At 50.1% G+C, this 18,969-nt stretch overlaps 1 protein-coding gene across 1 annotated transcript in view; it reads left to right on the top strand.

Annotated features, from left to right (window-relative positions):
* Positions 1 to 15,546, top strand: part of GFRA4 (GDNF family receptor alpha 4) — an 80,720-nt gene extending 65,174 nt beyond the window's left edge. Inside the window, exons 4-8 of the mRNA XM_026121815.2 lie at positions 2,362 to 2,707; positions 6,075 to 6,184; positions 7,125 to 7,259; positions 9,244 to 9,401; positions 11,235 to 15,546. Of these exons, the coding sequence (XP_025977600.2) occupies positions 2,362 to 2,707; positions 6,075 to 6,184; positions 7,125 to 7,259; positions 9,244 to 9,401; positions 11,235 to 11,381 (896 nt within the window). The 3' untranslated portion in view covers positions 11,382 to 15,546. The remainder of the gene's footprint in view (positions 1 to 2,361; positions 2,708 to 6,074; positions 6,185 to 7,124; positions 7,260 to 9,243; positions 9,402 to 11,234) is intronic.
* The last annotated feature ends 3,423 nt before the right edge of the window (positions 15,547 to 18,969 follow it).

Here is an 18,969-nt window from a genome sequence, read left to right as displayed (position 1 = left end):
AACGGAGCATGCACAAAGCTGTTTGCTGGGTCATGGCCTTCTTAACCAGTTTTGCCTTTTTTCTGGAAGTCCTGCAGGGCTCTTCAGAGTGAGGAGAACTCCAGGCATGGGGACTTATGCATTGTTAACTCATTGCCAGGTTTTTAATGAAGACTGAAACTGGCTGGGCAGCAAAGCAAAGGGGCCTGAGGCAGCAGAGATATATACCAAAGGATTCAGCATCCACCTAGCGACATCAAACCTTTTGGTTTTACCTTTTTTTTTTCCTATTTAGACTCATCAATGCCTTCTATGACAACATCTTATGACCTACTGCCTTGCATCTGTCCAGTGCCCAGAATGACAGGTTCAAGGTTGCTGTAGGATCCTCTTTCAAATCTAAAAACCAGATTCCTAGGGATGTGTTGAAACATAAGGCATTCACATGACCCCATGCCAAGTCAGAGCTGCAGATATTTTAAACCTGATTTTACATAAATAATAAATGGTGCCCATTAAAAATGTACAAATGGAATTATATCCCTCCACCTTAATTGTAGTAGTGATTTAAAAAGTACATCCTTCGTTGTTGCGTGGGAAGAGGAGAAAAGCTAGCGTGTTCACTCTGATTCATTAGCTGAATGGGTAATGAAATCGTTCCAAGTAACTGTTTCCTACACATTCGCTGACAGCTCCCCAGCGTAAACTGCTGCTCTAACAATATTCATCTCTGGGCATTTTTAAAGGGAAATATCTGCGTGGTAGGAAGGCAGAGCAAAAATTTCACCCATCGTAAAATAAGTGCATAACTTGGAATTCAACTTCCCATGCACAGTAAGCAGTCAAGACAAGAGGAAGGGGAAAATAAACAGCTAGCAGAAGGAGCATCTGATAGCATCAATGAAAATGAAAGAATGCAGCCAGTTTTCAAGCGCTCAGAAAGACTGTCAATGTTTTAACACTTGTCAGTGATGATTGGCTGGCTTTAACTCCTGGCTAAAGATAGGGCTTGACTCTGCATCTGAAATTTATCATTCAGGGGATTTTTTCCTCCGTGAAAAATTCTTCTCTGCTGGGTAGAAAGTCCTTCTAGTGTGCTTCAGGTCATGGGCTTAATTCAGAGAGATGGAAAATGCCTTTGGATTCATTTTCCCTCTAGCGCTCAAAGGACCCTCATCTTATCTCTTCTATCAGAAAGAGCCCCTAACGTCTTGACCGACTCCTGCCAGGGCTTCTCTAACATTTCCCTCTGTATAAAAGAACCCAGTCTGTCTTCAAAGTAGCCCTGAAATCAGTGTTATACAGATAGTCTTTCCTTCTCACCTGTTCCCCAAATTTGCAGAGAATGTTTTTGGCATGTAACCTCCCAGGACCTCTCTTTACCTGCTGAAGAAGGAGTGTTTCTCATCAGCTACCGCAGTTTTTGCTTTCTTTTTCTAGCTGTTCCCCTTGCTGCAGGTTTTCATCCACTTTCTCCGCGTACCCGCATCGCCCCCCCGCTCTCCCAGGCAGACTGCTAATCTTGGGCTCAGACTTGTCATTCTCCTCTTGTTTAAAAGGGTGGAAATGCAGAGGAATTTCACCAAAGCCAGTGAAGGGATGACCTTGTAAAGGGTGTGGGGAGAGGCCCGCTGGCTCTGTGCTTGCAGGCAGGCAGCACCAAGGTCCCAGAGGCATCAGGTTCGATCACGGCTTCTCTCCCGCTGACTGCATGAAGGCAGTGCTAACGTTCAGGACGCCTGCTCTGCAGAACATGGGTAAATGCAAAAAAATGCCAAAACCACACCTATCCCTCTGGAGAGGCCTGAGGAAACTCATTGCAGAGGGGAGCAAGAGCCACGTGAGAGAGACTGCTGTACAAGGGTTAGCGCAGACGACCCATGTACCAGGATACCTGTCTTTGCCACTGACTCAGTGTTCGATCTTGGGTGACTTATTTCTCCTTCAGAAAAAGAGGATTGGTTAAAAAACAATTAGTCATGGTGCTGGACCCAGTCTTGGCATGAGCAGACAAGCTTTCTGCTCTCTTCCCCAGGCTCTGAGCTGGTTAATGGTTAAATCATGCTACGAGATGTCCAGGGCAGAGCAAAGCCTCATTTTATTATACATAGGAGTTGGTGGAGCAGGCTGTGAGGTATGGGTTTTGTTGTGCATCCACAGCACCAGTTGGGAAAGGTGAGTAGGGGAAGCAGATTTGGCTCTGCTAGGACACAGAGAGCAAATGTGGCCTTTGCCCGGCCCCAGCCACTCCAAGAGGATGGTGGTCTCACCAAGGTGGTGATGAACGGGAGCAGGATGGGGACGAATGTCTCGTTGTGGGGTGGCGCTGGCAGGAGGGAGGTGAGCGCTAAGCCCCACCGGTGTCCCCTGCCTGTACCGCAGGGTCTGAGAACGAGGTGACCCAGGTGAACCGGTGCCTGGACGCTGCCAAAGCCTGCAACGTGGACGAGATGTGCCAGCGGCTGCGGACAGAGTACGTCTCCTTCTGCATCCGGCGCCTGGCCCGAGCCGACACCTGCAACCGCTCCAAGTGCCACAAGGCCCTGCGCAAGTTCTTCGACCGTGTGCCGCCCGAGTACACCCACGAGCTGCTCTTCTGCCCCTGCGACGACACAGCCTGCGCCGAGCGCCGGCGGCAGACCATCGTCCCCGCATGCTCCTACGAGTCCAAGGAGAAACCCAATTGCTTGGCACCCCTGGACTCCTGCCGGGAAAACTACGTCTGCAGGTAATGTTGGTGCACTGGGGTTGCAGACGCAGGGCGCACGGGGACAGACGTCCCTTGGCCAAGGCTGTGGCTGACGTGCCACGACAGCCCGGTGCTTGAGCTGCGACCAGGTGATGCACGGCAGGCGCATCTGCCCAAAGGATCCCGGCCGAAGGCACCCGGCACAGCCCAGTGACCTAGGCTGAGCCTGAGTGACTCTTTCTCACGACCTGTGTCCTTGTCTCATATCCCGATATGGAGGGCCGTCACAGTTGGGAAATTTGAGAAATGTGTGCTGGAACTTAAAAAGGTCCTTTTCCATGGGTTTTGGGTTGGGTCCTAATGGAAGACCCACTATGAAAATAGAAGGTGCAAGCTAAGCAGGGATGGCATGTGGGATGCTTGCAGCCACGTTCACTGATCCATCTCTCTCCTACCATCCATCTCCCCCAGCCTAGGGCAGCTTGCAGCAGCACCCAAGCCATACTAAATCACAGACCCTTGTAGATACCTGAAAATCCATGGTTTTCTTTTATTTGATGAGAAAAAAATAATCATATGCGTAAAATATAGCCTTCAGCTGCATAAATTCTTGGCAAGGTTCTTGCTGGATCTGATGTGGTTACATGGGATCACCTGCTAACAGTAGCTCTTGGGGATGCCTTTGCCTTTATCACATTTTAACTAGAACCAGCGAGACACAGTTCAGTCCTAAGCATGAAAAGAAAGAGAAGTGATACCATCTCCTCAGCATCGACATCAGTGTGCTGTGTGTACTCGCCTGCAAGGCTGGATCACTTACTGCAACAGGGATCTCAGAGCTGAGGGGTCACCCTCCAGATCTACCATGTAATAGGTGGCCGGGGTGGTTTGCTCCTCTGTTTCCATTTAAGGCCTGTGCATGTCCCTCTCCTCATGTGCACACTCATACACTTACCCTCTTAGGTGTTTTTTTTCTCTGCTGTGTTATTTTCATTCCTCTAGTTCTCAGAAAGCCTTTGGTATTCCAGAAGGTCAAACTACCTACAGCTCTTTGGGGTGGAGCACCTCTGTCCGTAAGAGGCATAAGATCGTAAGAGCAGTCTTACTGCACCAAACCAGCAGCACTCCTGTCCCACTGTTCTGGGTGCAACTGTGGCCAAGAGCAGTCTTTTGGGGAAGAACACAAGTACCAGGCTTGTGTAGGAAACTTCTGCCAGTACTCCCCCAATCTTTAATTATTTTGGACTTCGAGACTTCCTGAGCTGTACATCCAACAGCCATCCCCCACCAGGATATCATCTTTAAAGTACAATGAAAAAAAATCACTTATTTTCACAAGGGACAGTGAGGGCAGCATGTAGCACATCCTCTTGGAAGGATGGACCAGCGTTAATGCTCTCTTGGTTCTTCTGGGAAGCACCCCAGAAATGCTGATGATCAAGAATAGCGAGCCATTGAGCTGAAGCTGACTCGGAAAGATGCAAATCTCCTCCCAGAGCCACGCTTACTCTTGCTCAAAGCTTTCCTCCAGCTATCCAGGGAACCTGAGATGGACCGGTACTACCCTCTCCCTAACAAGACAAGAGAGCCAGGTGGGAAAGAAGAGGTTCAAAGGGGAGAGCATTGCTTCCCGGGAGGCTGGAAGCTGTTCCCGCAAGCAGCACAGCTGTTAATTATCTGGTTCCTTGAATGCATAATGTAAAACATCCTCTAGAGACATGGCTGGAGCAAGGGGTTGTTGATATGTGACCCGGTCAAAGCCAGCAGTGCAGAAACTGCAAGGAGAGCTAGGGACAAATTGCAGCACTTTGAAAAAATAGTTAGCGCTAACCCTGCCTGTGCTGGTAAGTCTTCACTCAGCTTCTTCACAGCTGTAACCCCTTGAGTTCCCCAGCTTTGAGGTGGGGGCTCTACTAACACGAATAGTGTAAAACCTGCAATTAACACCCCCTGTCCCCAAAATAATGCAGAAAAAATTTAGGCTAGAAGAGTTTGCCTGGCAATGGCACAGCGGAAGCGTGAGGGGGTTGGTGTGGGGCAGAATTGGGAGTGAAACAGCAAAAAGAAGAGAAGGCTGAGGAGGAGGGAGGGAAGTGGGCTGGAAAGTGCTAGTCAGTGCTGATGCTGGCAAGGAGCACTACCAGGATGTCTGGAAGACAGAGTCTTTCTGAGGGGAGCAGTGTGCCCGGTTTCCTGGGGCTGTCCGGACAGAGTGAACACTAGAGGTACTCACTCTTTTCAGACACTGCAGGTGGAAGGCATCTAAAGGGCCCTCGTTTTACGTGTCAGCAGTGCTAAGTCCCACTTGAGCTTCTTAAACAGCTCAGACGCCATGGAGATGCCTTAGGACACGTTACCTGGCCCTCAGCTGCCTGTCTAGATGGATCCAGGTCTCCAGTAGGTCCCACGTCCTACCCGAAAGCCCCATGTGGGTGTCTCAGATACCCTACAATGTCCAAATGCCACTAGATGATTACGTGCCAACAGTGGACCAATCCCTAAAGAATTAGGCTGCAAATAGCTGGCCAGCAGCCACCTATTTCACAGGCTTTATCCAACCAAGGTGGCAGGGAGGTGCACCCGGAGTGCTGGCATGCCTGAATGAGGTACCTATTTCCCTGCAGGGACTAGAGGGGCCCAACAAGCCCAGCACGTGTTACTCAAAGCTGCTTTGTGCTGAGTGGTTTGTTGCTTTGACCCAGACAACAGGATACACGAGGCAAAACCATCTGTGGTCAGAGCTCTACACCAGGCATCCCTCGCTCTACAGGGTCCAGAGTCCTACCCTCTCCAGAGACTAGGAGCCTGCAGCAGAGGAGGTCACAGTGACTCTTTATCTGATGATGGTTGCTGCATTTTGTATTTTGGCCTTCAGACATTTCCCTCCATCTAAAGATGACCTCAACTATGGTGAGAGCATAATCTTTCAAGAGAGAGGAACTGGACTGGACTGATGCTCTTTTTCAGCAAACTGGATTGATGCTCTTTTTCAGCCCTAAAATAAAGGCTTTAGTCTCTAGGGGAAGCTATGCCTCAACAGTCACATAATGGTAACGGAGAACAAATCCTTTGCTGTCTGCAACAGCTCTTCCCTTAAAAACCAGCTTCACACACCAAAAAACAATGAAAGATTTCTGCTAAGACTGGACTTTTCTTGCAGGCCAGGAGGAAGCCTGTAAAACAGTATCTATAGCAACTCTGAATGTCTCCTCTCAGAGTGATAAAATGCACCTCTGGGTTTGTTTTGGGGGTAGAAGAATATAAAACGTGATATCTGTTCAAACTGGCTTAGCAATACCTTTTCAGAGTAGCAAAGGACTTTATGAACGTGTCCCCTTCTGTGCAAATGTAGCAGTCGTCACCGGCAGCTCTGTGCTGATATGTCCCTTTTTACACTCCCCTTCAGGTCGCGCTATGCAGAATTCCAGTTTAATTGCCAGCCATCCCTGCAGGCTGCAACCGGTTGTAGGAGGGACAGCTATGCTGCCTGTCTGCTGGCGTACACAGGGATCATAGGTAAGAGCCTGTGTCTTCAGCAGGTCTTTCTCCCAGTCCTTGGATGGGAAACATCTCCTCTTACTCTGGCCTACTGCAATCCAGGAGGACAGCAAGGCGGACAGCTGAGATTGAGATCTCAGAGAGATGCTGGTCTTTGTGCATCTTTCTAGGATTAAAGAAGGAGCTTTCCTTCTTTCACAGCTGCAGCTGAGTGAAATAAACCATGCAACACGGGGCGCTGAAAGATCCTAGCTTCTCTGCGAGGCACAGATAGAGGCTCAGGCAGCCAGGCTGTCCCAGGAAATCTGCTCTGCTGGTTGTCCTCTGATCCCACCACTGGTGATGCCACTGGAAACCACTGTCACCCTGCCACCTTGACAGCTTCAAAGGATGAAAGGTTGAATTTTTGGAAGCTGTGGAGACCCAGCTGACAGCTGTTAGCATAAGCACAGCCAGAATTCAAAGAGAAGGGCCAATGGCCTTTGGACTTCAGCCAACCTGTGGTATGGGTTAGACTGACAGCTCTTTGGATTTGCTTTCACTCCAGTTTAATTCTTCCTTAGTTCTCTCTGACCATTCTGGAGGTTTAGTTTGGCTTTCTCCATCACAATGTGGAAATTTCCACAAACATTCATACATAGATTTAAATACTATTAAGGAACCTGAGTTCCCAAGAGCTATCCATTCCTCAAACTGATAATAAAAAAATTAATATACTGCAGGCTCTGTCAGTGGTGGGGTGAACAGAAGAGATGCAACTGCCCCTGTTTTCCTCTCTGTGAACAAAACAGACCTGTGACACCCGCACTTGAAGGATCTTCTTGTGCTGCTGTCACAGAGGGGCTCAGCTGAGGTCATGGACAGAGCAACCCAAGAAAGAGGCAAGGAGGGAAGTCGCTGTTGGTTCTTGAAGGAAGAACTACCAGCCTGTGGTAACACTTCTCCATCCTCCTGGCAGGCAGCCCCATCACGCCCAACTACATCGACAACTCGACTTCGAGCATAGCTCCCTGGTGCACATGCAACGCCAGCGGCAACCGGCAAGAAGAGTGTGAGAGCTTCCTGCATCTCTTCACTGACAACATCTGTCTCCGTGAGTACTTGCCCAGAACGTTGCTGCCCTGGCAGCATGTCCCACAAGCTGGTGGAGCTGCTGGGCTCCCTGTAAGGGGGAGTGAGACTACAAAGACATTCACAGCACAGCCGCTGCCCTGGTCCTCAGTACTGCCCAGGTGTCCAGCTCCCCTGCTTTCAGTGAAGGAGCTCTGAAGATCCTCAGAGATGGATTTAGGTGAGGCAATCAAAGGGTGGAGGAAGAAACTGGGACAGGGAGACAGAGGGAATTCCTCCACCTTGCACAGTCAGGGAGAGTCGGTGTGATCTGGACATCACCCACGATAAGATACTAATGATTTGACTCTAAAGCCTACTGAAGCCTAAGAAAGCATCCCAGCCCCTGGAAAGGCCTTTGTCAAGGCTCTACTGGCCTTGTCTCTGAAACAGATGTTCAAGCCCTTGAAAGAGCCAGGATAAGTGACATCCAGGAGTAGGCATTCTGGAGGCAAACTAGAAAAGCATCTTCAGCCCCCCCCCCCCCCCCCCCAAAAGATGACAAGTGTTGAAGCTGTCAGAATTCATTTATGTCCCAGAGATGACACATGGTCCATCCAGCAGCTGTGCTGAGGCCCTGGGACCGTCACACTTGAATAGACTTGACAAGGAAAAGCTTCCACACTAAGGGACTCTTCTTCACCTGCATTTTGCTGCAGTCTTGTAACAAGGCCACAGTGCACAACAGGAAATGTTTCTTCTTTCTCCACCTCAGCCAAACCAGCTTCTTCCACAAAACAGCAATGGTCCTATAGTTAGATCAGTAGCCAGTTATTGCATGAGTGCCATGTGTCATGGAGCCTAGCTAGCAGCCTTTCTTCAGGAGCTGGGCTGTGGTACATGCAGAGGCAGGGAGGACAATGTAGTGGCTGAGGCAAGAGTGACGGGGAGAAAAGAGAGTTTCCTCCTCTTTGGGATAAATCCCTTTTTCCCCACAGTCGAAGAGCAGGGAGGCAAGGGAACATCTGAAGTGGGCGGAGAGAACAAGCAGACACCTAAACTCCGATGTCTGAATCTTGGGAGGCTTTCAGGTCCGTTTGGCTCAGGAGGCCATTTGGGATAAGTCTAGTTGAATGATGGTCCTGTGCAACCTTGCCTCTTCCATGTTGAAATAACACCATGTGCTTAGTGCAGGCTTGTCATGATCCCTCTACTTGGGTGTGAGGGAGTGTCTCTTTTATGCTGTGACTTTGCCCACCAAATGCCCTGCCAGGCCTAGCACCCTCCTCCCTGCACCCCACGGTGTCACAGATCACGTTTTCATGAGGACAGGCTGGGGAAGCTTTTCTTGCACACGCTGATTCCCCATGGGGAAAGGCTCCACGACCCTGAAGGACCTTACTTCCACTTCTCTGCATCCCACACACCAGTGGTCCTCTTGGACCTTTGAGGATGATGGCAATGACTGGATGGTCCGTGGTCATGAAGGGAATTCAGATGGGAACACCTGCTTCCTACCCCTGGGCCTCTGATTTAGGCGTACATGAGGATGGTTGGCGTTGTCACTCTAACGGCACTTTCCACGGTAGGGGCTGAAATGGCTCAGAGTGAGACCCATGTTCCTGTGGCAGCCAGGTTCGTAGGAGGGGTCTTAACCTTGCTGTCACTGGTGGGTGTCACGCGGCTTTGCCTTACATCAGCCCAGCAGACGAGCTGCTGCCTCTCTCCCTGCTTTGCAGAAAGTGGTGTTTACAGCACTAAGCAGGTGTCATAAGAGGAGGTCCCCACACCTGGGAGAAGCCAAGGGAAGGAGGACAACAGCAGCCCCAGCCTCCAGAGGGCCGGTTGAGGCTCTCACCGCTCCCCCTGGCCAGGAGCATATTGCTATACACGAGTTCATTGCCATCCCTGGGTGACCCACACTGTATGTGCCAGCCAAGGAGGAGGCTGGAGAAGGCATGTGTATGCTTTGCCTCAGAAACACTGCCCTGATGGCACTTCTCTCTCTCCTTCTCTGTCACACAAAGAAAATGCCATCCTGGCCTTTGGCAATGGGACCTACCTGAATGCAGCCGTGGCCCCATCCATCCCCCCCACTACACAGATGTATAAGCAGGAGCGAAATGCCAACAGAGCCGTGGCAACCCTCAGAGAGAACATCTTCGAGCAGCTCCAGCCCACCAAGGTAGGAGAGGGCTGACCCAGCCCGAAGAGATGCTTGACTATGCACATGCCTCTTTGACGCCTTCCAGCCCTCCCCACCTCAGCTCCTTCCCTCTTCCACCCTGTGCCATTTCAGCCCTGTACAGATATCCACCCCCCCTCCATCTCCTAGACTCCCTGACTCACCCTTTTCCTTATGCCTTGCTGTTGCCTTGCCCCACTTCTAATCATAGGGATGTGCTACCCTCTCCCTTGACTCCTCCCTCCCAAGTGCTCTTGCCCATCTCTTTCATTTCTTGGGTACTATGGAGAGACGTGGTGGTTTTTAGAAGTACCTGGACATCCCTGGGCTCTTCAGGAGCGAGTGTGGAACGGGAACCAGGACACCTGGGTTCTGCTCCTTGCCCTCTTCATTTCAGCTCCCCAGCACTCGGTTTCCTCCTTTGTCAGATGACGATCCTGGAGGTCGTATTATGAGGCTTAACTGACCAAAATTAGCTAAGCATTGAAAAACCGCAGTAGAAAGTTTCTAGTCATCAGTATATTGTTAGTATTAAAATAATATTAAATTAAGATTATTATAAAATAAATAACAGTGAGGTTAATTTACTGATGATGACAGTAATGTGCATTAAATATTTTATTATTATATAAAAAGCAATGACCTTGATTTGATGCTCACTAGAGTAATCTTCAGATTGAATTATTTTACTTTTGAATAATTAACAATGACCCTGATTTGCTGAACGTACAGGTAACGGAAGCTGTCAGTTAACTAGACTCCAAGGACTGAGCATGGGCTTCGTGCTGGGCTAGTTGATACCTTCAAGAAGCTTCTGCATGCAGGTTTTTAACCTCCTTTCCCTGTTTCTTTTGCTGGGGAAAAAACCAAATCACTTCACTACGCTCTATTTTCAGAGAGGTTACCAGGTCTTGCAGGTGGCCAGGAGGAGCAGAAACATGACCTCAGCTTCCCTCACCGCTTTTCAGGGCATTGGCAGTCAGACACAGCACAGAGACACGACCCCCCTGTTGACATTGCAAGAAAAGTAGGGGAGTCTGGTCCTCACTTTGGACTCAAGTCCAAACCCACGCCTGGTTTGCTGTTCATTGAGGTGGGGTGCCCCTGGACAGGAGGAGGAAAGCTATGATGTACCAGTTTGGCCATCTGCTTCCCAGCTTCACAGCAGTGCAGAGCCTTGGCTCTAGATCATCTCAGTAATGAGCTAATGCAAACTCAGAGCTGTAGTAAAGCAAATTTTCAGCCATAGATGTCAATGCACTGTGAAAAGAGAAGGGTGTGATTTGTCTCCAGAGTATAGATGCCCTGGGGTAGGAGTCAGTTGCTTAAAAAGATATACTGTGTTTTGGTGTAACCCACCTGGCTCCCGGATACTGCCGCAGAAGGATACGGGGGCTTGGTAAAGAAGACACCTACATGGCTATCCTCCATGCCATCCTCACCACTTGATGAGTAACCCCGTTTCCCCGACGGAGGAACAAAGTCTCAGGGCAGTGGCCAGGCTGGCAGCAGCTCTTCTGCCTCTTGCACCCCTTGCCAGCACTTTTCCCGTGCGGTGACCCTGATGTACATCATGGTACTCACACCACCTTCACTGCTGTCTTCAACAGAGCTGAGAGGGCCTCAAAATTAGAGCCAGGGCTTTGAGACTGGCTGCTCTGGCTCCCTTCGCCTCTTGCACCCACATACAAATAGGAAGGCTGCACAGTCGAGCACCGCAGAGCTCAAGTGCTAACATATGAAATAATTGTCTTTATTCTTGCATTGCTCGGTGGGATTGAGGTGGGGAAGGAACATGCTGCTCACCCCTGCACTGCCTCCTTTCTCTTGCAGGTGGCCGGAGAGGAGAGACTCCTCAGGGGCTCCACTCGTCTGTCCTCAGAAACCTCCAGCCCAGCAGCTCCCTCCCACCTGGCAGGCTCTCAGCTGCAGATGTGGCTTTTCCCAGCTCTCGCCATGCTGAGCCTATTTTTGATGTGAAGCAGGGTGGGCTCACGCCAGGCAGTGACTCTCTTTGTGTCGGTTCCTTTAAAAAACAACCAGACAAGCTACTTTTCTGGGGGGAGGGAGAAGGGGTGGGATGGGAAGGAGAGGTGAGCGTGTAGGCATCCCTTCCTCCGCCTCATCTGTCTGCCAATTTGTTTGATTTTATGAAATCAGCATCATTGAAACCAGCTCATTCTTGGTCCTGGCCACTTTTCCACTCCACAGCTTGGTGGTTGTCTCTCCAGCTCTCTGCGGATGGGTTCAGAGCCACTGACAAGTCCCTTGAAAAATCTCAAAGTGGGAGTCAAGCCAAGAGATAAGACCTGCAAAGGAAATGCTTTTGCCTGCCCTAGACAAGAGGGCAATGACTTTTGATGGATGAGCTGTCAGGAAGTTTCCTGAAGCCCTGACTCTTGTTGGGGGTCTCTGGACAGGGCACATCCAGTGACGTATACTCCAGATCATCTCCAGGGTTGCCCAGGACCCAAAGAGCAGCCTGTCTGGTTCAGATTGAAGAAACCAGATTCCCTGGTGAGAAGGAAGTTGATTTTGTTCATCAGAGAGGATCCTGAAGCACCTCCGGGGTAGAGCAAGTGGCCGTGCTATGCAGAACTGATTCACTGGGTTCATCCACACATTGAAATCACGGGCAGCGTGGAACCAGCGTGCATCTCCAAGCTGTGATGTACCCCTTGGCCCTCCTTCTAGGGAAACGTGTGTCATGTATTGATGATGTTCAGGAAGAAACACGTGTTGCATTTCATTTATGGATGACTTTCTTCATGTCCCAACCCTAACATCTCTTTTTACTGGTCCTGTAAATTGTTTGGGGTAGGTGGGGGGTTTCTTGTCACATCCAAACAGCCAGAGGCTAATACCGTTCCACTCCAAGCTAACCTTCCTCAGCGCAGGATGAATGTGTGAGCCCACGGGCAGGACTTGATGCGAGTGCAACGTAACCCATCCTCATGTGCTGCCTGTGCATCGGCCCGTCTTGCAGAGAGACAAAAGACGTTGAGTCGGGGGGATTTCATCAGTCGCGCAGTTAAGAGACAGGCTAGGAAAAGTTTGCTACATACCACCCTGGGGACGTAAAAATCCAGCCAATTTATCAAAAGGCCAAAGCACTATAAATGTTGTAGGTAGGGAGTGGGTTGTTACAGTTCCCCTTGCTAAAGACTAGTGGAAGCAGTTGCTTGTGTTCATGTTAGCACTTTGAAGCAGTTGCCTCTTATTAAGTGCTAATTGCTCAGCCAAAGGTGGTTTAAGCACAGGCTGGTTAACTCACCCATCTGGACTACAACCGGAGCCTGGCTGAAGGCTAAAAACAAATGGCTCCCTGATCGCTCAGGGCACAGGAAGGTAAAGGACTCAAATACCTTGGAGTATTTGAGCATTCAGGGGTCTTCCCTCGAGGAGCGGAGCTGAGCTGAGGTGTCACTGCACCTTGTCAGGGATCTGAACTTGTTAGATCAAGCTGAGAAGGAGGATGATAAAGAAGGGTGCAAAGGTTTCCCTGGATAAATGCCTGAGCAGACTGACCATCCACAGGAAGCACAGGAATAGGTCCTGAGGTTTCCAAATGAACGTGTGGATGTGTGAGACGTGCTTAGAAACCCTCCTGGCTAATTCTGTCTGAGGTTCTGCTCTTGTGAGGGCCTCGGGGCTGCACGAGGGATCCTGGAACATCTCGAGAACCATGTTGTTCTTGCAGCGGTACCAGGCCACACCTTGAATTGAAATGCGCACATGAAATTTTCAGTTCCAGGAGGTTTACCCAGCATCGTTCCCAGCAGCCAGGGGAGCAAGTCTCTGACCTCTCTTCAGAGTGCCGTAGCTGTGCACTAAGTTGACGTGAATATTTCCCTTTCACGTAGGGCTTTGGTGTCCCCTGGTTTCTGGAAGACCGTGGAGACATCCGTGCACTGAGCAACAGGACTATTAGTTGCACTTTTGCAAAACTTGTGTCATCTAAGCCACATATGAGAAGGTGATTAAACCCTGACTATCAGCCCTTCAAAGGCAAGGAACTACCTCAGCATCATGAGGTCATGCTGTGAATTGCCTTCTTCTGTTGCTTTCCTTTAAAGTCCTGCAGTCATGCCTACTATCCTACACACCTGACCCCAGCAACCTGGGTCTCCACCAGCCTTTAATCTTCTTGCACGGGCTGAGTTTCAGTGTAGGACTTGCGTATAAGCAGTAGCTGCTTTCCAGGAGTACCCACTCCCGCAGTGTCTCACAACACCTCTCCAGTGTCTCTTATAACTCATGGGTGGTGGCGTTAAAATGCCAGTTTGACATTTTCTTCTCTGATTGACAGAGCCAGAAGCAGCAGATTTTTTTCTTGTTGTCCAGGATAACTGGCAAACCCACTCAGCTCTCCTCTAAGACTGGAATGCTGTGAAAAATAGACGTGAGGATTCCTAGTAGTAGACTACAGGGGATGGAGGAGACCTCCAGGTGTTACCTATTCCATTACCCTTTCCCACAGCAGGGTTAGAGGTTTGTTAACACTTCCTAGCAGATATATCTCTAACCCAGTTTTACAGTTTTGGTGAGCAGAGATGTCACCATCTCCCCAGGATTTATATTTCACTTCAGAGATTCCTTAGGACGTTAGAACCATCTGTAAGCATCGCAGGTCAAAGAGACCTTGATTCCCATTGCTGTCTCTCCTCAAGACTTCCCTTGGGGGAGGATGGCAGACCAACAGCTAAGAGTGCTCCGAGGCTGTGGAAAGCGACTGCCAACTACCATGGATCACATCGCAGAGGCTTTGTGTGAGAAGGTCAAAACATCCCTCATTCATTTTCAGACAAATCACAGACTGTTTTCCCATTCGTTCCTCCCTGGCCACATCCAAGACTGACATCATGATGCCGTTGAAATCATCTCTCCTGAAATCCTCATGAGTGATAGACTCCAGACATTAACAAGTCTCAGAGGGGAAACCTTCAGAGGGTGTTAAGCAGCAATACTGGGAATTACAGTGGTTTGAGCCCTGTGGAAATAAGCAACAGGTGACAACTGTGATCCGTTGGGATCCCTGTAAAATCACACAGAGTGTGAACAGGTCTCTGCCATAGGGATTTCTCCAATATACCCTTGTTTGTGGGACCTCGAAAGCACTTCCACAGTTGCGGCTGCAGATCTGAAAATACTTTGCTTTTCCTCAGCCTTTGTCCTGAACTATAAGGTCGGAAACAGCATCCTTCAAGCAATGGGCCAGCTCTTGCTCACACAGTTGTGTCCCTGTAAATGGAGGGCACAAGGCAGAGAGTAACGAGCCTGTTGTCCTGGCAAGAAAGAGGTGAGGGGTTTGGAATGGGCAGTAATATTGCATCTGATTAAAAAAAAAAAAAGAAAGAAAGAAAAAGCAAAAACTGCATGACTTTCTATTGACCAGTTCACCATTTTTGTCAATGTTTAATGTCAATACTCCCTCAAAAGCCCATTCCCAAATCAAATTTTGCAAAAAAGAATGTTTTTTGAGCAGTGCATTCACACACACACGCACACACACACACACACACAAACGATTTCTTTTCCCTCATGAAAAGTCGGTATTCTTCTGATGAAACCTCATCTCTGTTGAACTCTATGAAGTGAAGGATCTTTATTTTCATCCTCTTGACTAACCACCAAGCTCATTGCAGCTACTTGTAAAGCAAAAGGACTGAGTGAGCCAAGAGAAAGGGAGGCAACTTTTTAATAATTACTCCCTACCTGGGGACTTTCATAAGCACAAAGAAGAGTCACTGAAAAAAGAAAAAAAAAACCAACAAAACCAACCAGCCAAACTCTCTGTAGCCACTGAATTCTACTTTTTGGCTGCTCAGCACCATTCCCAGTGGTTCGGCAGCTCCTCACACCCTGAGAGCCTGCGAAATATTGTGCACACACATTTGTCGAAGCGAGACAGTGGGCAGCTGGTGTTGGAGCAATAACCCCACAGTGGCAGGGTGATGCTCAAGGCTGTGTGTGTGTGTGTGTGTGTGCGTGTGTGTGTGTGCGTGTGTGTGTGTGCACGCCGGGGAGAAGGGGTCGGATGGCTGATGCCTGCCTACGCTGCTGGGATGTAATCTGTACTTATCTCTTCTGTAAGCGTCAGTATTCAAACATATCCATGAATAAAGCACACATGCATTTTTCCTGATGCCCTGCTCCCATCTGCGTGGCTGGGCTGTCCATGCCGATGGCCCCACGGTGGAGGCCCTCCATGCACACCGGTTCCGTGCTGGAAGGGCAGCTCTTGGCAGTGGCCAGGGGAAACTGGGAACGGGGGGGAATTTGGAGGTGGGCGGCAGAGCAGCGGGGCTCAGAGTGCACTGCCAAGACCCAGACCGAACCACTTCACACAGATCCCGGTGATGGGATTGATGATGACCCTTGTGGTGCCTGGCTAAAGAGCAGCACCAGCTTCCACTGGGGCAGCCTTCAGCGTGAGCCAGTGGATGTGCTGCAAAACGTGACCCTTGAGACGTGCCAGCCCTGCAAAAAAAAACCCCAAGACGCACAAAATTTATATTCAATAAAACTGAAACCCATGCTTAAACACAGAGTTCAAGGTTATGGATATGAGCCGGTGGTGGAGGAGAGAGCCAGGTGCCTGCAGGAATCATCCGCAGGGAGCAGCCGGCTGTCGAACAGAGCAGGCACCAAGACGGGGGGGGATGTTCATCCTTTCTAGCTGCTGAGCAGCAACGGGAGCTTCGGCAGATGGTGGGTGAAGGAGAAGGGAACCCGTGGTCATTTTTTAAGCCGGCGCCCCTGCGTTTGAATAATGACACATGGCCTTTCCAGGAAGCGAGGTGGTTTATCTGGTGATTTATGAATGAGAAGCCTGGCTGGGTGCAAACCTGGGCATGTTAATAAATGGAGGAGGTGCATGAATTACTCAGCCTGTTCTTGGTGCCCGCTCATGGCAGTAGCACATCCTCCCTCCTTGCCCTGCCAAGTCCATGCCTCTATGATGGAAAGGACAGCCCAGCTCCTGCAGGCCATGCCGGCATGAGGAAAGAGCATCCATATGGTTAAAATTTCCTTTTCCTACACCACAGGGGCCTCATCCACCGTGCAACCCCTTAACACGACCTTCCACTGCTGCTTGGCCTCCTCCTGCCCTTGTACCCGCTGGGTCCAGCTCCCCATGCACCATCCACGTCTCACCCTCTGCTCCTCGTTCCCAGGCTTCTACCCTTATCCCAAGGCCATTGGCCCTCCTCAGGCACCAGGACCCATCCCGCTTTCCTGTCTGCCCCAGCAAAGAGGTTTACAGAGTGCTCTGCATGCTTTTTAGGGCTTCCTTAGATTCCCATATACCAAAATGGAGCAGCAGAGACAGAGGAAAGCTTTTGTGAGAGGAACAGCTGAAGAGCCCAGGACCTTTCAGTCTCACAAAGCCTGAAAGGGGGATATCAAATCATGGAGATATAAAATTCCAAAATAATGTGTATTAATATACAAACTGGAGGCAGACAGAGCTGGCAGCAACAAGGTGGTGAACAAGAGGAGGTGAGTCTGTTCTGGGTCATGTATACTGTGGGAACGCGCGTGGGAAGACCGTGGTGGGCTCTGCTGAACAAGGTGCATTGTGCCACCAGCTTTTCTGCTAAAAATGCAATTTAGCCGGCCTACGGATTTAGGAGCAGGAGGGAGAGGCTGGGGCAAAGCCCTGCAGATGTGCCAGGCGCAGGCATGTCTGCGGAGGGAGTCAGCAGCACAAGCCATACGTTTAACAAGAGAAGCATGACTGGGTTGTGATGGACACACAGGAATGGACATGAAGGATGCTCTTCCCTGGGGCAGTTGAACAGGGTCAGCCCTGGAGGTCCCAACCAGCTGCCTTCTGCAGGGTCACCACCCCACTTGGCCCAGGTCACCCCTTCTGGCAGCGTCCACAGGGCTGGGAGGTCGTCTTTGAGACCAAAGACCAAGCATTAGCAGCTCTGGAAACGTGACGTGTGAGTATCAAGGCCAAACGCCATCACAACCATGAAAAATGGGGCTGTGCTAAGGGGGTTCCCAGGTCAAATAACCTGCACGCTGAGGCACTTGGTGACTTTTCCACGCAACCACAAACAAGGCAAAACTGGGTCTTTCAACACTCAGACAGACACACACGCGCACGATGCAACCTAAAAACACTTGCAGCTGCAAAGGTCGTGCTGAGAGAGAGTGAAGTGTGTAATCAAAGCAGATGCTGCTTTAATCTGTACAAAAGTTTTCAGCAGGAAAGGAGAGAGATTTATAACCACAGGCAAGTGTAAACGCATCTTTCCCCCTGTTGTGGCTTTATTCTAAATGGCAAACAGGGTCCTGCTCACAGCATGGAAACGGACTGAATTAAAGACTCATTGTGCCTTACACCATGGAAGAGCTGCAGCATTTACCTTCATCTCGCCTTACTCCAGTGCAGAACGAAACAAAACAAACCAAGTGACAAGAAAACCTCTCTCGCTGGCTGTAAGCTGCAAATCCCCCATCTCTGGCACTGCCCATGGGGTGCTGCACAGGAGCTGGGAAGAGCCACTGTCCTGTCCCAGCTCTGCTGCCCTTGGACCCCATCACCTCCAGCAAAAGCTGGTGAAAACATGTCCGTCAGGAGAAGCCGAGCCTCTGCCCCTACGGAAAGTGACCCTGAGCTGTGCTTGACCATCCACGGGTCTGGCACCAGATGATTTATGGCTAGAAATCAGGGACAAACAGTTAAACACAAGGCTCAGCTTGCCAAGGTCATGGTGACTCTCTGGTCCTTCTCTTGGGCAACATGCTTTAGGTGACCCTGCTTGAGCAGGAGGCTTGGACTAGATGATCTCCAGAGGTTCCTTCCAACCTCAGCCGTTCTGTGATTCTGTGACCTTCTCCATCCAGGCTGGATACACTCCTGTGAGACTTGCTCAACCATTGCTCTGGGTGCAAAAGCAGTAAGTTTGGGAAGGTCCTTAGCTTGTTGCTACAAAGCAAGTCAAACTGGATTATCCTAACCCCCCCCAACAAGGGCCAGAAAGCACAGGTGAGCCCCAGCAGCAGCTGGTTTCAGTGGGGAGCCCACAGTGAAGGAGCACGATAGACTCTCAGGACTGCATGACTCCGTCCTTGCTCTTTCGGGCTATGCTACAGGGCAGCGTGTCCTCATTTGGTCATCACAGGGTGAAGCACAGGGCTGGTTAGACCATTCCTGCTCCGAGTTGTTGTGAGGAGTTGCAAATACACCCTGTAAATCATCCTAAATTTAAGCAGACAACAGCTTTTGGAGCAGCAACACCAGCAATAGCTAGAGGGTGCTTTGTCTGACCCTCCCTTCTACGATCCTCCAGGGCAGGGCCTGGTTGTTTTTGGGTACCAGCCCCGCAAAAGCCAGCCCCGCTCCTTAGCCCAACCAGGGATGACAGAGATGTCCCCCCAAGAGAGGGGGGAAAGCAGAAGGAAGGCCAGGTGAAGTGATTTGCTCGGATTCCCAGGAAATGAGTTTTGCTACCGTTGGACCATCCAGGCTCCAGGGCAATGGCAAACCTGGGGGCATCAGAGGGTTTCGAGGAGGAGAGACCTGCAGGCAGGACTAACGAGGACAAACGAG

This window comes from Dromaius novaehollandiae, chromosome 4, assembly GCF_036370855.1.
Source record: "Dromaius novaehollandiae isolate bDroNov1 chromosome 4, bDroNov1.hap1, whole genome shotgun sequence".
Lineage (NCBI taxonomy): Eukaryota > Metazoa > Chordata > Aves > Casuariiformes > Dromaiidae > Dromaius > Dromaius novaehollandiae.
Note: the sequence above shows the minus strand (reverse complement) of the source record. Positions and strands in the feature narration are given on the sequence as shown.